Source organism: Candoia aspera, chromosome 10, assembly GCF_035149785.1.
Source record: "Candoia aspera isolate rCanAsp1 chromosome 10, rCanAsp1.hap2, whole genome shotgun sequence".
In the NCBI taxonomy this organism is placed as follows: Eukaryota; Metazoa; Chordata; class Lepidosauria; order Squamata; family Boidae; genus Candoia; species Candoia aspera.
The window spans coordinates 18,523,891-18,543,820 of NC_086162.1; the positions used below are offsets into that span (position 1 = coordinate 18,523,891).

General features: G+C 40.9%; 1 protein-coding gene across 1 annotated transcript; it reads left to right on the plus strand.

Moving 5' to 3' along the window:
* The first annotated feature begins 678 nt into the window (after positions 1-678).
* Positions 679-19,707, plus strand: LOC134503418 (B-cell receptor CD22-like). Its single transcript, XM_063312220.1, has 11 exons — positions 679-782; positions 2,539-2,596; positions 3,371-3,784; positions 4,430-4,717; positions 5,015-5,287; positions 7,051-7,320; positions 12,075-12,488; positions 14,062-14,355; positions 15,447-15,722; positions 18,074-18,337; positions 19,432-19,707. The coding sequence occupies exons 2-11, from the start codon at positions 2,563-2,565 to the stop codon at positions 19,443-19,445; spliced, it is 2,541 nt and encodes an 846-aa protein (XP_063168290.1). The 5' UTR covers positions 679-782; positions 2,539-2,562; the 3' UTR covers positions 19,446-19,707.
* The last annotated feature ends 223 nt before the right edge of the window (positions 19,708-19,930 follow it).

The window sequence follows — 19,930 nt, forward strand, 5'->3', positions numbered from 1 at the left end:
TTATGTGAGTGGCATAAGTCTGCAAGGTGCAATCTGAGATCTAGAACCTCTGACTTATTTTCTCTTCTATGCTATCATGGTGTCAGAGCTGGTCACTTAAAGGGAAACCAGGAGTTGTCCTAAAGAGGCAAAACAAGGAGAGAAGATAACCTATCAGTGGTGTTGAGCTGGACTCCTGGTGACTACAAGGACATTCCATGAACAATGTTCTAATACAGGACTAGGTCACTTTGTACTTTCTAGAAATTTTAGGACAATTACCCCAATCATGTTCATGCTGATATGGGCAGCTGTGATGTGGAGTCTCAAATATCCATAGAACTTTGCCTTGAAAGAAGGAAGCATAGCCCTTCCTATCTAGAGATTAGCCAACCAGGAAAGACAGGGGTGGTTCAGTACCAAGAACACTATTTTGGTCCAGGAGACATGCCAAGCTCTAGTGAGAACTGAAAGATCCTGGGAATTTCTTACTGCACATATTTTAGAAGCAGGATCCAGTGCTATGTGTGCAACACCACATAAATCAAGCTTCTTAGCTTCTTCCACCAATATGAAAAAATAAGGATGTTTGGTCAGATATAATGTCAGCTATTTAGTTGCCAATAACTGTCCTTGACTTTTTTCCATTATCACCCTTAAATGTTCCCCAGATATACAAACATTTGATTTGGGGAAAAACACACAGATGTAAACACAAGAGAGAACTTCCCTCTGATGTGCCTCATATTTGCTAGATCTTCATTTCCAGAAAAGAACAGGGGATCTGAATTTCTATTTTACTGGTAAGTTAGTTCTCCTTTCATTTTATTGTGCTTTGCTCCAGATAATTCAGTGTCCCACTGAATTATAAAAATGATATATTATGATTGGGAGTGACAAAGTGAACTTGAGCTGTAGATATGGTTCTCAGCATTTTCTTTTAACTAACCTTTTGAATGGCATGGGTTAGGTAGCATCAGGGCATTCAATACTGTCCTCCCACACTGTAAAATAGTTCATTTGTATAAAATAATTCAGGGTGTTTTATAGCAGATCCAATTCTCATGCAGTGTTGCAGCGGAGCTTTTCTAAAATATGTGTCCTCTACCTTGACAAGTGGAGGTGGGAAGCCTCTAGACCAGTGTTTCTCAACCTTGGCAACTTTAAGATACCTGGACTTCAACTCCCATGCTGGCTGGGGAATTCTGGGAGTTGAAGTCCACCCATCTTAAAGTTGCCAAGGTTGAGAAACACTGGTCTAGACCTTGAAATGTTGGATTCCAACTCTCATTATCCCTGATCATTGGCCACAATCAACAGAGCTTCTGATTGGCAATGCAATGTACATGCAACTTTTTCCCCCCTTTCTCTTAATAATAACAAAATGGGAGTGGAGACAAATGGCAAGTTTCCGAGATTTTTGTAGAGCAGGTATTCCAGTTTAGCTCATAGATGATTGCCTCCTTGCAATGTGAAACATTGGTTAGGCTCATAAATCACACAAAGTTGTAATATGATTTCTTTGCTTGGAACTTGGAGCAACATCAGAACTCAGCTGTCATCATTTGTAAATCATGAAGTAGGGCTTACTAAGTAGTTAAGGTCATTCCTGTTTCCTTTTCAGGGCTTTCTTGAGTCATTCAGCCATTGCTGTGCCAAAATAATAGCAACCCAGATAGGATTTATATCACTTCCACAATGGCAGAGTAATGCTAGACATCATAAAACACTAGCGTGGAAATTATTCTAATTCTACTAGCTGCATGGAATAACGTGATATTAAAGGGACCCAGGGATGCTCTTTCCCAACTAAGATTATACAGATAACCCCCATAATTCTTATTTGCATTTATTTATTTATTAATTTAATTTAATTTAATTTTATTCAATTTGTATGGCCACCCATCGCAAACAAGTGACTTTGGGTGGCAAACAATCATAAAATCAATTAAAACCAAATTACAACCACAATACTAAAAATTAAATACATACAGCAGCCGAGAAAAATATTACAATCCATAGATGTTAACATAACCAGGAAATGGAGCTCTTCAAACACTTGGGGCCCCAGACCCGGGCACATAACCAGGTCTTCAAAGCCTTACAAAAGGCCAACAGGGTGGGGGCCGTCCTAATCTCTGGAGGGAGGATGTTCCAGAGGGCAGTCACTATGGCTGAAAAGGCACACCTCCTGGTCCCCACCAGCCAACATTTGTTGGTTGATGGGACCCAGAGCATGTCCATCCTGCCGGACCGTATTGGATGGGTAGAAATGGCATTACTGAGTTGCTGAGTTTACAGCATTCATTTCAAATATTATTAATACATTGTGTAGATCAGTTACTAATATAGTTCCCTTTCTGGACTTACGGCAGACATGAGCCTATTTAATGTCCCATATTGTGAAGGTTCCGACAGAAATGCTGCTGCAGCAGTCCACAGTTTGTTAAACTGGGTTCCCCTTTTAGCTAAGCTTCTGAGTTGGACAAAGTCAAACTATGGGTGTATTCACTGTGAATGATGAAGGCAGGTCTCAACCATCTGCTTTTCTTTTCCCAGAATTGGAAACTGCATGATCTGACAATGAGACATTTTCTTTGGCTGTTGTTCTTTGAAGGTAAGGCAAGCATAATACACGTATGATTTCCCTCAATAAATATGGTTTGGAGTACATCACACCCCATTGCTCCCTGGATCTGTGGTCACACAAAGGGTCTAGAATTTAAGCTGATAGGTTAGAGTTAAAGTGAGCTTAATTTCCTTGGAGTCAACTTGGTAGATGGTATTTTCTCATATGTTTACTCAGGATTAATGCTCTACACATCCTGAGACTAGGATACTTGAAGATCTTCTTGCTATTACAGACCGGGTCAAAAGCTCCTGTATTTCCTGGATCCATTTATCCCATTACTAATGGATGGTGATAGTGTGTCAGCTCCATTATGTAGACCAAACCAAGAAATCAACTGTATATGAAGGCTGAAACTACATTTATTAACACTGGCGATAATAACAGAATCTTGCAAGTCTGACTCTGTATTATTCCCCCTTCCCCTGTACCTATACTCATGTGAATTAGGGTGGTGTCTGCCTGTCTCTTTTGCACATGCTTTCCTATGTTGGATTTAACACATGTTTTCCCCCTTTGTCACTCTGGTAACAGATCCTGGTTTATTTCTGCCAGGGCCATCTTCCTTATTCTCTACATAATACTTGCATTCTAGAATGTTCTTCCCTTTGAACTTTATGAAGACCCCATGACTGTATCTTTCAGGCATCTTTGAATACCTGGATTTAACTGAGGCCTTTCCTGGATGAATATAGTACATATTGGTTTTCTGGGTCAATATTGAAAAGCTGACCATGATCCTCCTGTGCTTCTCCATTGCAGGTTTCTGGTGTTTAGAAAACCCACTGAAGATAAGTCCCAATTCCTTGGTGGCCTGGACAGGATCCTGTGTCTTGATTCCATGTCAGATTGAGGAAAGACTTAATTCTAAGAAAATTGTTGCCACCTCTGTGATTTGGTATTTTCAGCCTAATTTGAATATGACTTTATTTGACTATGTTGGTAACATTTTATACAATAATTCCAGAATCCCAAATGAAGAGGCAAACCTACCAAGTCCTGACTTTCAGGGGCGGGTGAGGTTTGTAGGGGATTTAAGCAAGGGAAATTGCAACTTGATGATTACTCAGCTCCAGAAGAAAGACAATGGTACATATGGGGTCAAAGTGACTGCATCCGTGGAAAACCAGGCTTACCAACAGATACTTTATACTTCAGCTACACTGAATGTTTCTGGTAAGAACCCTGCAGAATGCTTTTGATTTCTTCTCTGATCTGTATAGATATTGCTCCTTACTTTGGATACAATCTCCACCATCTTGAAGTCTTATCTGCAAGGTTTCCGTTGAGGGTTTTCCATCCAGACATGATGCTGAGTTTCTATCACCAAGCAGAGAAAGGGCACAGAGGGTTTCTCATAGAACAGAAATGCATTGGTCCAAGTATTGCTGCAGACTGGCAGAAAGATGTGACTTATGGACAGGCAAGTCGCTGAAGTACAAGGGATTTCTTCTTGCCTGGGAGCACTTTACTGACTTTAAGTTAAGCAATTCCTAAAATGCCTTGTTGCGTTGGCTTTGAATCTTTCCAACCCTTTTAACCTGATTACATCATCCTGTTGCATTAATAAACATTGCCTTCCCAGTCATCACAGCTAAATAGTCTGCACATCTGGCTGCTGGACCTCACAAGGATTTCCCAGCAAGAAAAAGCAGCATGAACACCAAACTGCTATGCCGTACAATAATAATAATAATAATAATAATAATAATAATAATAATAATAAACATGCTATTTAGTGTGTTGTGTCCTATATTAGAATTCTTATTTATCAGGCCAGCTTTTCTTCCCATTGTTATCCCTCTTATTTTCTGGATATAGATTCGTTTCCAAAACCCAAATTGGAAATCTTGAAATGCCAAGAAAGGTGGGCACTACAAGTGGTCTGTTCTGTGCCTTCCCATTGCCCAGAAGATCCAATAACAATGAATTTCAGAGGCCTAGAGAAGCATTTGACTGCAGAAACCACAATGATAAAAGATGGAGTACTGCAGAAGATGGTAACCATTCAACCAACTGGGAGACTTAGGAAGAAGCCACTTACCTGCCAACTGAGCAACAAGGACAACTCACAGAAAACAGCCAGTGATCTGGAGCTAGATATGAAAAGTGAGTGCATAGTTGGGAAGAAGTGAGCAACTTTGGGTGGGTTTCTCTGAGAAGGGTACAAAATTAAAGTCCCATCTCACCAAGCTTGACTCCTGGTCAAGGACATGACCATGCAGGTTTTGTTTTTACAGCAGCTGAGACACCATTTGCCATTGTCTTGTTCTGGGACATTAAAAAGACAACTACTGAGTGAGGCTTAGTGCATGATTTTTGGGAATAGGGATATTTATGAAATATTATCACAGTTTTATTTTCTACACAAAACCTCCCACACTGTCCTGTTGGTTATTTTTTCAGATTGTCCCAATGATGTCCAGATTTTTGTTGAAAGTGATCTGCCCATAAAGGAAGGAGATATTGTCACTTTGAACTGCTCTGTGGGTCGTAGTATGTCTAGAACCAGTTGGTACAACTGGTGGAAGATTGATTCCCATACAGCTCATTATAGATACAGCAGTTCAAAGCTGTTGACCTTCCCTGCAAGTATTGGACCAGTGACATCTTACAAATGTGAAGCATGCAATATTTATGGCTGCACTTCATCTCCACTGGTCACGGTGGATGTGTCCTGTGAGTATGGACAATTAATTAATTAGCTGAAAGCCCTGAAACATCAATTACTGGTGAATACAGCATGTTCACGGGGAGAGGAAGAGGCTATAAGGGGGAGATTGTAGGAGCCCCCAAATCAGGGTGGGTTAAGTGGCACCCAAGGGCAGCGGGCTTTTCCTCAATCTGTTCAGAGAGCAGAAAATCGCAACATAATGTGGGTCAAACAATGAAGGTCTGTTGTCCTCCTTGGAGAGATTCACCTGTAACCTATGCTGTGTGTGCATGTACCTTTGAGTCATTGTTGACTCCTGGTGACTGCCTGGACTAGTCCCTGGATTTTTCTTGACAAGATTTCAGAAATGGCTTGCCATTACCTTCATCCTAGGGCTGAGAGAGAGTGACGGGCCCAAGGTCACCCAGCTGGCTTCATTCATAAGGCAGGACTAGAACTCATGGTCTCCTGGTTTCTAGCCTGGTGCCTTAACCACTAGACCAAACTGACTGACTTGCATTGTGCTCCTTTCAGAACCAGGTGAAGACTGTTTTATCTTGCCAGGTATTTCAACCACAATCTTAGTCTTCTTAGAATGTCACAGTCTTATTGCTACCTTTTTATTTTTGTCATTTTTATGCCATTCTTATTGTTTCTTTCGATTTTTATCACACCTACTGTATATGTTTTTCTCTTCCTCTTAGCTTTTTGTACTACTGTATCATTGTTCTAATATGCTTGTACTGATTTTTGCACCCAAAGATTCCAGTTACTGGAACATCTAAAGGTGTAACAAACAAACAACCATAGGCAAATCCTTTGCTTTACCTGAAAGTATATGGCTGATTGGTACACTGAAGATGTTCAACACTTGACAATGGTTTCACAAATGCATGGAACTGGTACCACTAGACAGAACTTTCTCAAGTGAGATTTAAAATAAAAATGGTGGTGCTTTGGGTCAAAAAAGCAAGATGCTCTGCCTTTAGGCCTCCAGCCCAAGTGTTGAAGTGGATTTCCTTGTTTCACTGGAGGTATCTGCACCGAAGACTATCAAAGCTGTCACAGCAGCAGCTTTGACACAGCTCAGTTATGCCAAGGTTTTGTCTTTCCTTAACAGCTGTTTACTACCAAGCAGCAAAATTCCTGCAGAGCCTTCTTTGCAGATTTATTGAAAGTGAACAGGGATTAGGTTATTGAAATCTTGGCAACTAGATAGATTTACTTTAGAACTCAGTCTACCTCTAAGTTTAAAATGGAGCTTTCTTGATCCTCTTGATTGACACAGGAAGGTGGCTACTTTTTTTCCTGACAAAGGAAGAATGTACAGATGTTCTACGCTTGTGATATTTTATAAACTGACATCTTTCCCACACCAAGAAGCCCATTTACAGCTTTCTTGATTGGCATCCTGCTTTGATGTTTTATGGAGATGCCGGGAAGGGTCACCTCACAGAGGCGTTGTACAGATCTAGGTGGAAACTTCTTAGCTACAGAAATTGTCATTTACAACCAGTGATGCGCTGGTAAATATTTAACAACCAGCTTTGCCAGCTTCATTGCCACCACTGCACCATGTTGCTAACAGCTCATCAGCACACTAGGTGTCATGGCTCAGCTCTGCTCTCCACTGGCTTGCAAAATTCAGAAAATTTAACAGTTGGTTCTCATAAGCCGGTACAAACCAGCTCCAACGTATCCCTGGTTACAGCAGGTGAAACCCAGGTGAAGGCAAATGTCTCTGCAATTGGTGATGCCAATCTTATGTCTTTGTTTTATCTTCTTGCAGTTGCTCCCAGGGAGGTCAACATTTGCAAAAATCCAGGAGGACAGATAGATGAAGGCAGTACTGTTGTGTTACACTGTGAAGTGGGTGAAGCAAACCCTGTGAATTTCACTTACACTTGGTATAAAGATGGGGAAAAGATTTTATTGGATTCTCCACATTCATACTTGGACCTCATAAACATAGATCCAGCACAATCTGGCAGCTACTGGTGTGAAGCCAGTAACATTGTGGGCAGGACACCTTCTCCAACAATTACACTTCATATTATCTGTGAGTAAAAGCATGGAGAGTGTGGCAATGGATTTATGATAAAACCTGGTTCCTGTTACTAACCACCAGAGATGGAAGTTTGTGTAGCTTTAGGAGTTGGAGGTAAAGTTTCCCTCTCTTGGCTGATAAGGTAGGAATCATAACTTGTTGATTAAAAATTGGCAGCTGGTGAATAGAAGTGTTGTTGTTTATTCGTTTAGTCGCTTCCGACTCTTCGTGACTTCATGGACCAGCCCACGCCAGAGCTTCCTGTCGGTCGTCAACACCCCCAGCTCCCCCAGGGACGAGTCCGTCACCTCTAGAATATCATCCATCCATCTTGCCCTTGGTCGGCCCCTCTTCCTTTTGCCTTCCACTCTCCCTAGCATCAGCATCTTCTCCAGGGTGTCCTGTCTTCTCATGATGTGGCCAAAGTATTTCAGTTTTGCCTTTAATATCATTCCCTCAAGTGAGCAGTCTGGCTTGATTTCCTGGAGGATGGACTGGTTGGATCTTCTTGCAGTCCAAGGCACTCTCAGAATTTTCCTCCAACACCACAGTTCAAAAGCATCGATCTTCCTTCGCTCAGCCTTCCTTATGGTCCAGCTCTCACAGCCATATGTTACTACAGGGAACACCATTGCTTTAACTATGCGGGCCTTTGTTGTCAGTGTGATGTCTCTGCTCTTAACTATTTTATCGAGATTTGTCATTGCTCTTCTTCTAAGGATTAAGCGTCTTCTGATTTCCTGACTGCAGTCAGCATCTGCAGTAATCTTTGCACCTAGGAATACAAAGTCTTTCACTGCTTCTACATTTTCTCCCTCTATTTGCCAGTTATCAATCAAGCTGGTTGCCATAATCTTGGTTTTTTTGAGGTTTAGCTGCAAACCAGCTTTTGCACTTTCTTCTTTCACCTTCATCATAAGGCTCCTCAGTTCCTCTTCACTTTCAGCCATCAAAGTGGTATCATCTGCATATCTGAGATTGTTAATGTTTCTTCCAGAGATTTTAACTCCAGCCTTGGATTCCTCAAGCCCAGCACGTCGCATGATGTGTTCTGCATACAAGTTGAATAGGTAGGGTGAGAGTATACAGCCCTGCCGTACTCCTTTCCCAATCTTAAACCAGTCTGTTGTTCCGTGGTCTGTTCTTACTGTTGCTACTTGGTCGTTATACAGATTCTTCAGGAGGCATACAAGATGACTTGGTATCCCCATACCACTAAGAACTTGCCACAATTTGTTATGGTCCACACAGTCAAAGGCTTTAGAATAGTCAATAAAACAGAAATAGATGTTTTTCTGAAACTCCCTGGCTTTTTCCATTATCCAGCGGATATTGGCAATTTGGTCTCTAGTTCCTCTGCCTTTTCTAAACCCAGCTTGTACATCTGGCAATTCTCGCTCCATGAACTGCTGAAGTCTACCTTGCAGGATCTTGAGCATTACCTTACTGGCATGTGAAATGAGTGCCACTGTTCGATAGTTTGAACATTCTTTCGTGTTTCCCTTTTTTGGTATGGGGATATAAGTTGATTTTTTCCAGTCTGATGGCCATTCTTGTGTTTTCCAAATTTGCTGGCATATAGCATGCATTACCTTGACAGCATCATCTTGCAAGATTTTGAACAGTTCAGCTGGGATGCCGTCGTCTCCTGTTGCCTTGTTATTAGCAATGCTTCTTAAGGCCCACTCAACCTCACTCTTCAGGATGTCTGGCTCTAGCTCACCGACCACACTGTCAAAGCTATCCCCGATATTGTTATCCTTCCTATACAGGTTTTCTGTATATTCTTGCCACCTTTTCTTGATCTCTTCTTCTTCTGTTAGGTCCTTGCCATCTTTGTTTTTGATCATACCCATTTTTGCCTGGAATTTACCTCCAATGTTTCTAATTTTCTGGAAGAGGTCTCTTGTCCTTCCTATTCTATTGTCTTCTTCCACTTCCGCGCATTGCTTGTTTAAAAATAATTCCTTATCTCTTCTGGCTAACCTCTGGAATTTTGCATTTAATTGGGCATATCTCCCCCTATCACTGTTGCCTTTTGCTTTCCTTCTTTCTTGGGCTACTTCTAGTGTCTCAGCAGACAGCCATTTTGCCTTCTTGGTTTTCTCTTTCTTTGGGATGTATTTTGTTGCCGCCTCCTGAACAATGCTGCCAACTTCTGTCCAGAGTTCTTCCGGGACCCTATCTACTAAGTCCAGTCCCTTAAATCGATTCTTCACCTCCACTGCATATTCCTTAGGAATATTAGTGAGCTCATATCTAGCTGATCTGTGGGTCTTCCCTAATCTCTTTAGTCTGATCCTAAATTGTGCAAGAAGAAGTTCGTGATCTGAACTACAGTCAGCTCCAGGCCTTGTTTTTACCGACTGTACAGATGTCCGCCACCTTTGGCTGCAAAGGATGTAATCAATCTGATTTCGGTGTTGTCCATCTGGTGAAGTCCATGTATAAAGCCGTCTCTTAGGTTGTTGGAAGAGAGTGTTTGTTATGCAGAGTGAATTGTCTTGGCAAAATTCTATCAGCCTGTGTCCTGCTTCGTTTTGTTCTCCCAGGCCATACTTACCTGTAATTCGAGGTGTCATTTGACTGCCCACCTTAGCATTCCAGTCTCCTGTGATGAAAATAACATCTCTTTTAGGCGTGTTGTCCAGTAGGTGCTGCAGATCCTCATAGAACTGCTCTACTTCAGCTTCTTCAGCATTTGTGGTTGGGGCGTATATTTGGATCACTGTGATGTTAGATGGCTTGCCCTGAATTCGAATTGAGATCATTCTGTCGTTTTTTGGGTTGTATCCAAGCACTGCTTTAGCCACTTTACTATTAATTATGAAGGCTACTCCATTTCTTCTGTGGTCCTCTTGTCCGCAGTAGTAGATCTGGTGGTCATTTGATGTGAAGTGGCCCATTCCAGTCCATTTCAGTTCACTGACGCCCAGAATGTCTATCTTTAATCTTGACATCTCACCAATAACCACATCCAATTTGCCCTGGCTCATAGATCTTACATTCCAGGTTCCGATGGTGTGTTGATCCTTAGAACATCGGATTCGCCGTTCACCACCAGCACCGTCGGCCGCTAGCCGTCCTTTCGGCTTTGAGCTAGCTGCGTCATCACGTCTGGGGCTAGTTGAGCTCATCCTCTGTTCCTCCCCAGTAGCATTTTGACCATCTTCCAACCTGGGGGTCTCACCTTCCGATGGTATACCGACATATCTCTGGTTGTACTGATCCATTTAGTTTTCGCGGCAAGAATACTGGGGTGGGTTGCCATTACCTTCCCCAGGGATCGCATTTAGTCTGACCTCTCTGTCATGACCTTCCCGTCTTGGGTGGCCCTTCACGGTTTAGCTCATGGCATCATTGAGGTGCTCAAGCTCCAGCACCATGACAAGGTAACGATCCTTTGCTGAAGGAATAGAAGTGAATGCTTGTATATTCAGATATATACATGTCATGATTTGGAAAACCTTTTCAGTCTGTGACTTTCATAGGCAGTGAAAGCCACACAAAGACAGACTTCAGAACCAGTGCGTTGTAGCACTCCCTACAGTGAGAAAATACTGAAGTTGGCCATATCAGAAGCAATGTGTACAGAACACCATTGGACTGTGTCTGGCATGAGAAATATGTATCTTCTAGGTTTGGGATATGTTGATTGAATATGTGCCATGGAAGTGTTTTTGACTCCTAGTGACCACATAGATAGATTTTCTCCATGGGATACATGGGTTGGAATAAACTGATGGCTTCTTTCAATAGAATCCCGATCTACGAGCAGTTCTTGGTCCATATCTGCTCTGGCCATGTTATCTTATTCCACTTTCATCCCAACTCACAGGAAACATAGGATTTTGCTTTGTCCTTCCTGTACATACTATAAGTGCAGGGTTGCGGCCTTAAAAAGTATATACTGTAGAATACGAAAGAGAGAGAGAAAACAACAACAACAACAAAGAGAAAAGAATTTGTATGGGATAGCCTCTTAGCAGAAAGTTCATCCTAGGATGTGAAAATATTTGGGATTGTTGGCTTTTTGTTCTGAACACCTTTCACACGTGACATGAAGTCCTGAGACATTTATCCATGCATTTCAAGAGTGGAGGGCCTTAGCTTTCTTGGCCAAGCAGAATCAATAGTATGACTTACTTCCTTCCTTCCTTCCTTCCTTCCTTCCTTCCTTCCTTCCTTCCTTCCTTCCTTCCTTCCTTCCTTCCTTCCTTCCTTCCTTCCTTCCCAGACAAGAAGCACAACTATGAGTATATTTATTGTAAGGTTACATTGACAGAATTTTGCAAGACGGAAAGTATTTCTCCCCTCCTCTCCTTTTACTCTCCAGAAAACTAGGGAGGGTCCCTTCTGAAATGCTTCCCACGCCCTCCCTCCTACTGTGGGCTGAGACATCTTTTGCATGACGGTTCTCCAGGCTGCGTCTCTTCCTCCTGTCCCTTAAGGTCATTCCCACGTACCATTATACCTTCCTTCTGCGATGCAGCACCATGAGACCCTAAATAGCATCTGTGGGCTCCCATGTTAAATAAAATAGAATAATTTTACTGGCACAACCTTGATTACATTTCCTGAAAAATGTCAGCATTCTTACCTAAGATCTCATGAATTTTGATCAAGGATGCTGAAATTTCAATTTTTCAAAAAATTAGGACACCTTACATTTTCAGCAGTTGCCTATTCCTAATGTACAACATAAGAACCTTCAGATGGAGTACATAAATACTTGTAAATCATAAATAATGATTTCCTTATTTCAGGTTTCCACTGTGATGAAAATCCACTAAGCATAGTTCCTAATTCTCTGGTTGCCTGGGAAAAATCCTGCGTGGTGATTCCATGCCACATCAACGAAATGCTCAGTTCTAGAGCAGTCAATGTCACAGCCATAGTGTGGAATTTTAAGCCTTTGGGGAGCAATACTTGGAGGGATGGTAAAACTGTCCTGTTGTACAACAGTTCTCAGACCTCTGGAACTATCACAACCATATCAGATGATGCTTTATCAAGCCGGACATGGTTCATTGGGAATTTAACAAACAGAGATTGTAGCTTGCTGATCAGTCGGGTGCAAATACTTGACAGCGGCACATATGAGGTCAAGGTGGCTGTTTCAGTTGACAAATACCCATGGCAAATCAAGCGCTTTCTCACTGCCACGCTGAATATTGCAGGTAAGAAATGTTAGGTGTGAGTCTCACCCATTGGGAAAGCTCTGTTTTCTATGTGTGTGTGTTTGTGTGCGTGTTTTCCCAAGAAGCCTCTGCAGTATTAAATAGGTAGCTTTCCGTCTACAAATAATGCAAGTTTAAGGCTAGGCAACGTGTGCTCCATGAGCCCTTATACAGCTTGGTTTCCAGCAGGCTTCCTATCCCTCATTGGCTTAAAAAAAATCTCTCCCCTCTTCTTTGTCTGCATTTTGGATCATCTTCAAAGCTTCAGGTCACAAGAAGGATAAAAAAACAGGTTTCAATTTATTACAGAATCATAGGTGGATTCACACAAACAGCTTGGTCATTGACAAAATTTGTGCTGCAGCATGGAAAAACATGCTTAAACCAGGTTAGGTGTTTTATGGCTTAGCATATGGTGGAAACCCAGGTAATTTTGTCTGTTTATGAGTCAGTCTAATGCCCAAAGCCAGAAAAAGGATTAATTCACTAACTCTGTAGCAAGTAAAATAATCAGCTGGGTTTGGTCAGCACATGTAAATTGGTTGCTGAATTAATTCATTTTCTGGGTTTGTACAATCTATATATTTTTATTGATTTTACTGGGTTTATAGGCTGCTCAGTCATTAACAACTCTGTGCGACACACATCCCAACCCCCATAAATTGGGTTAAAAACAATACAATAAAAAGAAAACAAATCAATAATACTATACAACCTACATACAACCCCAGGAACAATAGTCAATATAGCCAACAATTAAAAGAACTTTTACTATCAGAGAGAACAAGGTCATGGCATTCCAGCCTTTACTGTACCACAAGCTAACACAAATGTGTTCACCCTACTGGTTAAGCTACAGGAACAAAATTTTAGCATGTATAAATAGAACCACCAAGTCTTTAAGAGGCCTGGGTTAAGGATGTTGAGCAAACCCCATAAATGAAGGAGCATTGCTCTTTAGGAAGAGGCTGGGCAGACACCTCCCATGGATGGTTTAACTGATTTCCCTGTACATTGTGGAGGGTTGGACCAGATGACCCCTGTGGTCCCTTTCAACCCTACAAGTTTAAGATTTAGACCACAGAATCAGAAACTGGGGGGGGGGGGCAAGCAGGGTATGGGCCCTGGGTGCCATGCTGGGGGGGGCGCCAAAATGAGCTGGGGGGAGGGTGCCAAAATGGGCATGGAATCCACGTTTGCCCCGGGTGACACAGACTCTAGTTGTGGGCCTGCACAGAATCCAATCTCCTGCTCCATAGAACTTCCCCAACAGGTTATTGCTCAGATGCAGGGAAGGAGCATCCACCATGCCATTTAGCAATAGGTACCATTGTTGAATAGCTTTTACTGTTAAGACGTTTTTCCTAATTTGGGACCTAATCCTATTATTCTATGTTTGGCAGACTGGAATAATTGAGACAATACAACTCATGACTTTCTCCTGGTTAATAATATTTTCCATTACTTGGAGAGGAGTCTTATACCCTCCCCCTTTATCTTCTCTTCTTCAGATTTCAGCATCTTCTGTGCTTGGCCTAAAAGTGTGCTACCAATTTTACTTTCTCATTTGCAGAGTCACCTCCAGAGCCCACCCTGGAAACTATTCCTGTGAACATCCAGGAGAAGAAGACAACCCAAGTGATATGTTCAGTGCCTTACCATTGTTCTCATAAGACAGTCAGCTTGACCTTCAGTGGTTTAGGAGAGGGGCATTTCCCACCACAAAGAAGGACAGTTGGAAATGGAGTGATTCAGACTGTGCTGAGTTTTGAACCAACAGGGGAGGACAATGGGAAAATGCTGAGCTGTGTGTTGCGGTCGGGGACAGAAGTGTTATCTCAAAGCTCTGTGAAGTTGGATGTGACATGTAAGTGTGCAGCGGGGAAGGAAATTGCCCTTTTGAATAATGGTGCCTTCAGGACAGGGTTTGGGACTAGCAGCTTAGGAAGCCACTCAGCAGAATGAGCAGAAGATTCCAAACATAGCATAGTTAGTTCTGAAACTGATGAAATCATATGCCTTACAGCGTGAAGAGGGGACAACTGGTATAACTGTGAAGACTACAGTTTTGAACTACGTAACTGACTGATTTGGGGGATTGAGAAAGTTCTACCCAAGATGAGTAAAGTTCCATGGCTTTAATGAATTTAGGAAAGTAGTAAAGCCTCTTTTAAGTTGAGTTGACTCCAGTTGACTTAACGGACAGATTCATGTCATTTTCTTGGCAGCCTTATGAAAATGCTTGGTTACTCTTTCTTTCAGTATGCTTGTTTTGAGTTCTCAGTCTAGTGTACAATCCTGGCATTTCAAAGTGGTCTCCCATCAAACTTCTAACCTGGCATGACACGGCTTACTTTTCCAAGATCTGCTAAGGCCAGCTAGGCACTACTATCTGCTAGGGCTTTAATGAGCTTACATGAAAGATGGAATTTTAAGAAGCTCCTGGAATAAATCTTGTGAAGCTCAGTGGTATTGACATCTCTGTGTATATAAAAAAGGGGTCCACATGTGTACTATGCTGAATGTTCTGTTGCAATTTAGTTCCTTCAAAACATGGGAAATAGCACGGGGAGTGAGATCGGTTAAAATACCCCATTTTCTATATTTCTCTTTTCCCGTAATATCACCTTATGTGTCTCGGCACTGGGCCATTCTTCTTTTGATGGATGTTGGTCATAGTTGCTACAGGCAATGTGGAGTAAAGGGAGGGATTAGGCCAGCGTTTCTCAGTCTCAGCAACTTTAAGATATGAGGACTTCAAAAATTCTCCAGCCATTATGCTGGGAAATTCTGGGAGTTGAAATCCGTATATCTTAAAGTTCATATTTCTTAGGCAGGAATTGTTTCAGCTAGTCGACTTTAGCCAGGCAATGCATATTGTTCTATGTGTGAACATTCATTATAGTATTACTCCTATCTATTTCCTCCACAAAGAAATATATTGATTTGTTTTTCCAGATGCTCCCAAGGACGTCCAGCTTGCTATTTTAAATGATCTGCCCATAAAGGAAGGAGATACTATTGTAATGAACTGCTCTTTTGTCAGTAGTAAGCCCAATGATAATTGGTACAACTGGTTTAGGTCAGATCCCTCTATGATTGAATCTAAATACAGTGGTTCAAATATATTGACCTTCCCTGCAACACTTGGATCATACAACACCTCTTATGAATGTGAAGTATGCAACAGGATTGGCTGCACTTCATCTCCAGTAGTCCCACTGGAGGTCTTCTGTGAGTAACACTAATTAACTTATAGGTCTGAAGCCTTGAATCACCAAAGAAAGGACATATGATTATGCTCCCCAGAAGATGTGGGGTTTTTGTGGGGAGGGCATTTACAAAATCTGCCCACCTAACTCAGTCAGAGAATGATGGCTTAGGGTCTCTAACTACCAGGAGTTGTGATGGGAGGTGGCCTGAAGGACGGTGTTCTCTATAGGGATTCCCTTCTAGGGAAACAGCCTCCTATGGAACAGAAAGGAAGGCCCCCACTCTTGTGGATTGTCCAGGGGTATTTTAAAGGTCATTGATGTAAGATTTAATTTTACTGTATTATGTAACAACAACAACAACAACAATGTGCAAATTGACTAGAATCCAATTGAATTGGCTGAGGAGGTATATACATTTCCTAAGTAAAATAAAATAGGCATAAAATATAAACTTCAAGTTGTATCTTGTATAAAGCAATAGAAAATGATGCCCCCAAAATCAATGTTTGGCTGCTAAACTTTAGTGTTCTGATTTCTGGGGGGACACCAAGTGCTACCAAAATGGAACTAGGAACATCTATGATTCACCAGTTGCTTGTCCCTGTTATAGCAATAAACAGCATCTGTGACATAAGATCATGATAAGGATGGGACTTCTGGTGGGGACGTGACGGACTGAACAGCTGACAACGTGGCAGGTTTTTTTGGGCTCAGGAAGGTTTATCCTGAAGCCCTGGAGTGTCTTCCTTAAGAGAGGCTTTCTATAGCAAGGAGAAGCGGGCTCTCTTGGTGCTTACCATTATTTTGGGGGTTAATTTTTTTAAAAAATTCTTTTTAAGTTTTGGCTTGTTTCCCATCCAAATATTAAGGAGGATTGAGAGTAAATAATTGTCTCCCTGCTATTATTTTTGTACTGGATTTGAAGAGATTACCATTATCCTATATGTTGGATCGGCTGATTTGAATTTTCAGCTTCCTGTTCACTTTCCCTTGAGAACAGTCTGCTATTCACTCTTGCTTCATGTAAACAACTTTTGATCTTTTTCATATCTTCGACTTTTGCTGATTAAGCTTCTAGGAGGTGCCATAATCTATTGCATGAGACATGGAGGAATTCAGGCAAATTTTCTCTGACTTCCATTGAGACTGTAATTAACTTCTTTCTGATTCTTGCTGACTTTTAATGCAAGGCATCCAGGATATTGTGGAAAATATGAGCTTTAAAGTGTTCCATTTGGTTGGGGATGTTGTAGATGAAATTGAGGAATTTAACAGAGCCAGGAATGTCTCTTCAACTTCTGCTGAGATACTGGAGGAAGATTGGATAGTGGAGTGGAAGAAATTAAAGGGACAGATCAAATTGCAAGCTATAAGTAAAATGGACCTTCTGATGGAGTGCCTTGGAAAAGAAGGGGTTAAAATGTATGGGAGTTCTTTTGAAGAGAACTTGGAGTTTTTGAGGGGGGCAGCTGGGCTGTCTGATTTCTTTAAGAAAAGAGCTTTGTCTGTAATGTGGAGATATGTAAATGATTTGGTTTATTTTGAAGTGGGATAAGGGTTTAAGAATATTTATCTGGATTGCTTTAAGGGTTTAGCTGACTTAATTTACTTTTCACAATTTGGATTAAGATTATTAAGGTATAATAACAAAAAAAAAGAATGATGTTTGGTTTTGGGTTTGACATGATTAAGATTGTTAAAATCGCTGTATTACTAAGTATAATGGTAGACAATTTATATGTTTTTTAGTTTGATCTTTATTATAGGAGACAGGAATGTATAGAATAGTAGTAGGAAGGAAATAATCAAATAATTGTTATCTTTGGGGGGAAAGTTGATTAGGAGGTTTATATATACTGTATATATAATCTTTTTTCTTTTAATATAAGGGGAGGGAGCAATTATATTTAGTGATTTTTATAACATGCTAATGATATGATTTATAGAAATAATGTGACTTTGGTTTTGATATAGAGTAAGGGATTGATTATGGAAAATTGTTGAATATTCTTGCTGTTAAAAGTCGGAAGTCACCTTTTTCTGTAATTTTTTTTCTGTGTTTTCACATCTTTTTAGGTTTTTTTCTTTGTAGTTTTTTTCTTTTTTTTGTATCTTTGTCTGAAATCTAATAAACTTCTCATAAAAAACAGGTCATGATAAGGATGGAGGGTAGAAAAGCTTGGATAGGAATCTTAAATGCAACAAGTCTTTGGAGTAAAAAGTGAATTCCTATTTTGTGCAATCAGACTTTCCTGCAGTGGAACTAACAAGGGTTATAAGATGCTGCTGTTCTCTTGTGCTTAGTACTAGACAAGGTTATGGAAGGGGCAAGTCCACATGAATTGTCCCCTTTATTCTCTCTCCTTCCAGCTGCTCCCAAGAAGATGAAAATTCTGCAGAGGCCAGAAGGGCGGATCCATGAATTTGCATCTGTTAATCTGAAATGTGAAGTGGAAATAGCAAAACCCAGGGATCTGACTTTCAAATGGTACAAAAATGAGGAACTGCTGGATTTCACAGGCGAGGTGCTGACCATCTTGACAATGAGTCTGGACCATTCAGGCGTCTATCACTGCGAAGCCAAAAACAGCATGGGCAGCTCACGTTCCCCAGCTATTATGCTGCATGTACTTCGTGAGTAGTGCTTGTTCATACATCTAGTTGATATGCTTGATATGCCTTCAGTCATCAATCCATTCCATCCCATCTCCCTCTAAAATATACTTTTTGTATTTTTCTTCTGGAAAAAGTGAACAGTTGCAGTGAAACTGCATGCATTTCCCCTTAAAATATGCAATTTAATTTCTCCCTAAAATATGCATTTCCCTGACAACGTAGTCCCTTTCCTGCATTTCCCTTGAAATATGCATTGTACAACTGCACCAAATACAGCAAAGGGCAAAAGTGGTGTGTCAGATTTCCAATTCTTCCCTACTTCAGCTTCCACCCACAGCAACTATTTGCTCACAATTTGCATTTCTGGGGAAAAAAAACGCTTTGTACCTTATTCAGTGAAATAAGAAAGGAAAGCTTTTTGCAGTATGGAAAAAAGGGTGGTCAACTAATATTATACAGACGTGTGAAAATGCTGGAGCAGAGGCATGTAAAAGAAAACCAAAATCTGTATTTGTACCTGCCATTTACTACAGCCCTCCCTCATATCCACAATAGGGGTAGAACTCAAAAGATTAGCCTCTGCACTAGAGATGGTACAACATGGTACAACATTTTTCAAATACAGGTAGTCCTTGCTTAACGACCGTTTATTTAATGACTATCCAGAGTTACAACGGTGCTGAAAAAAATGACTTACGACAGTTTCTCACACTTACGACCATCACAGCATCCCCGCAGTCATGTGATCACAGTTCAGGCACTTGGCAACCAACATGCATTTACAACAGCTGTAGCATCCTCCTGTCACATGATCATTTTTGACCTTCCCAGCTGGCTTCTGATAAGCAAAATCAATAGGGAACTGCATGATTCGCTTAACAACTGCCACAGAAATGGTCATAAAATTGGGTCTGGATTCACTTAATGACCACATTGTTTAGCAACTTAAATTAGGTCCCAATTGTGGTTGGTAAGCAAGGACTACCTGTATTTCTGTCCTTAATTCCTTATCTAGTTGCAGTAACTGACAATCTGTTGCTCTTTGAGGTTGTAAAGTCTTATCTTAGTTACTCACAAGACAGTGTTTACTTCTTTTCCCATTACACTTGAAGCTTCAAAGCATTAACCTTTGGAGAACAGAAGGTTGGATAAAGACTCTGATGCGGAGGATGAGCACGCTTGATTGGAAGACTTGGAAGAAGGGAGGTGGAGAAGAGAGGAAAAGAAACAGAATTCATACACTTCTCTCATGAATCTGGATTCTTCCACTTTACCTTCTGTGATCATTTTAGCTGTTGCTTTATCTTAACATATTTTTAAAGAAAGAAGTCTTTATAATTTTTTAAAAATAAAAAAATAACCTTATTCTAAAAATCAGTGTTGGTAGGTATTGGAATATTTTCCCTCTTTTTTTTTTTTTGCGTCCAAATAAGGACTTGTTTCAAAGGGGGAAAGACGTGTCCGCAAAATATTATTCAAATGTTTTCCCAAGCTGTTTTCTTCAATTGCATTTATTATCAGCTGAGTTGTCATTATTAGACTTGAGGTACTGAAGAAGTTTATGGGACATATGGGGATCCCTCCTCTTGCTGGAATGTCTTAGGATCAGAG

What these genes read in the sequence shown, in the direction of transcription:
- LOC134503418 (XM_063312220.1), top strand. Translation starts at nt 2,563, where the DNA reads ATGAGACATTTTCTTTGGCTGTTGTTCTTTGAAG. An exon ending in AATTACACTTCATATTATCT is followed by an intron (nt 7,321 to 12,074) that starts GTGAGTAAAAGC and finishes TCCTTATTTCAG; the next exon opens with GTTTCCACTGTGATGAAAAT. An exon ending in TGTGAAGTTGGATGTGACAT is followed by an intron (nt 14,356 to 15,446) that starts GTAAGTGTGCAG and finishes TTGTTTTTCCAG; the next exon opens with ATGCTCCCAAGGACGTCCAG.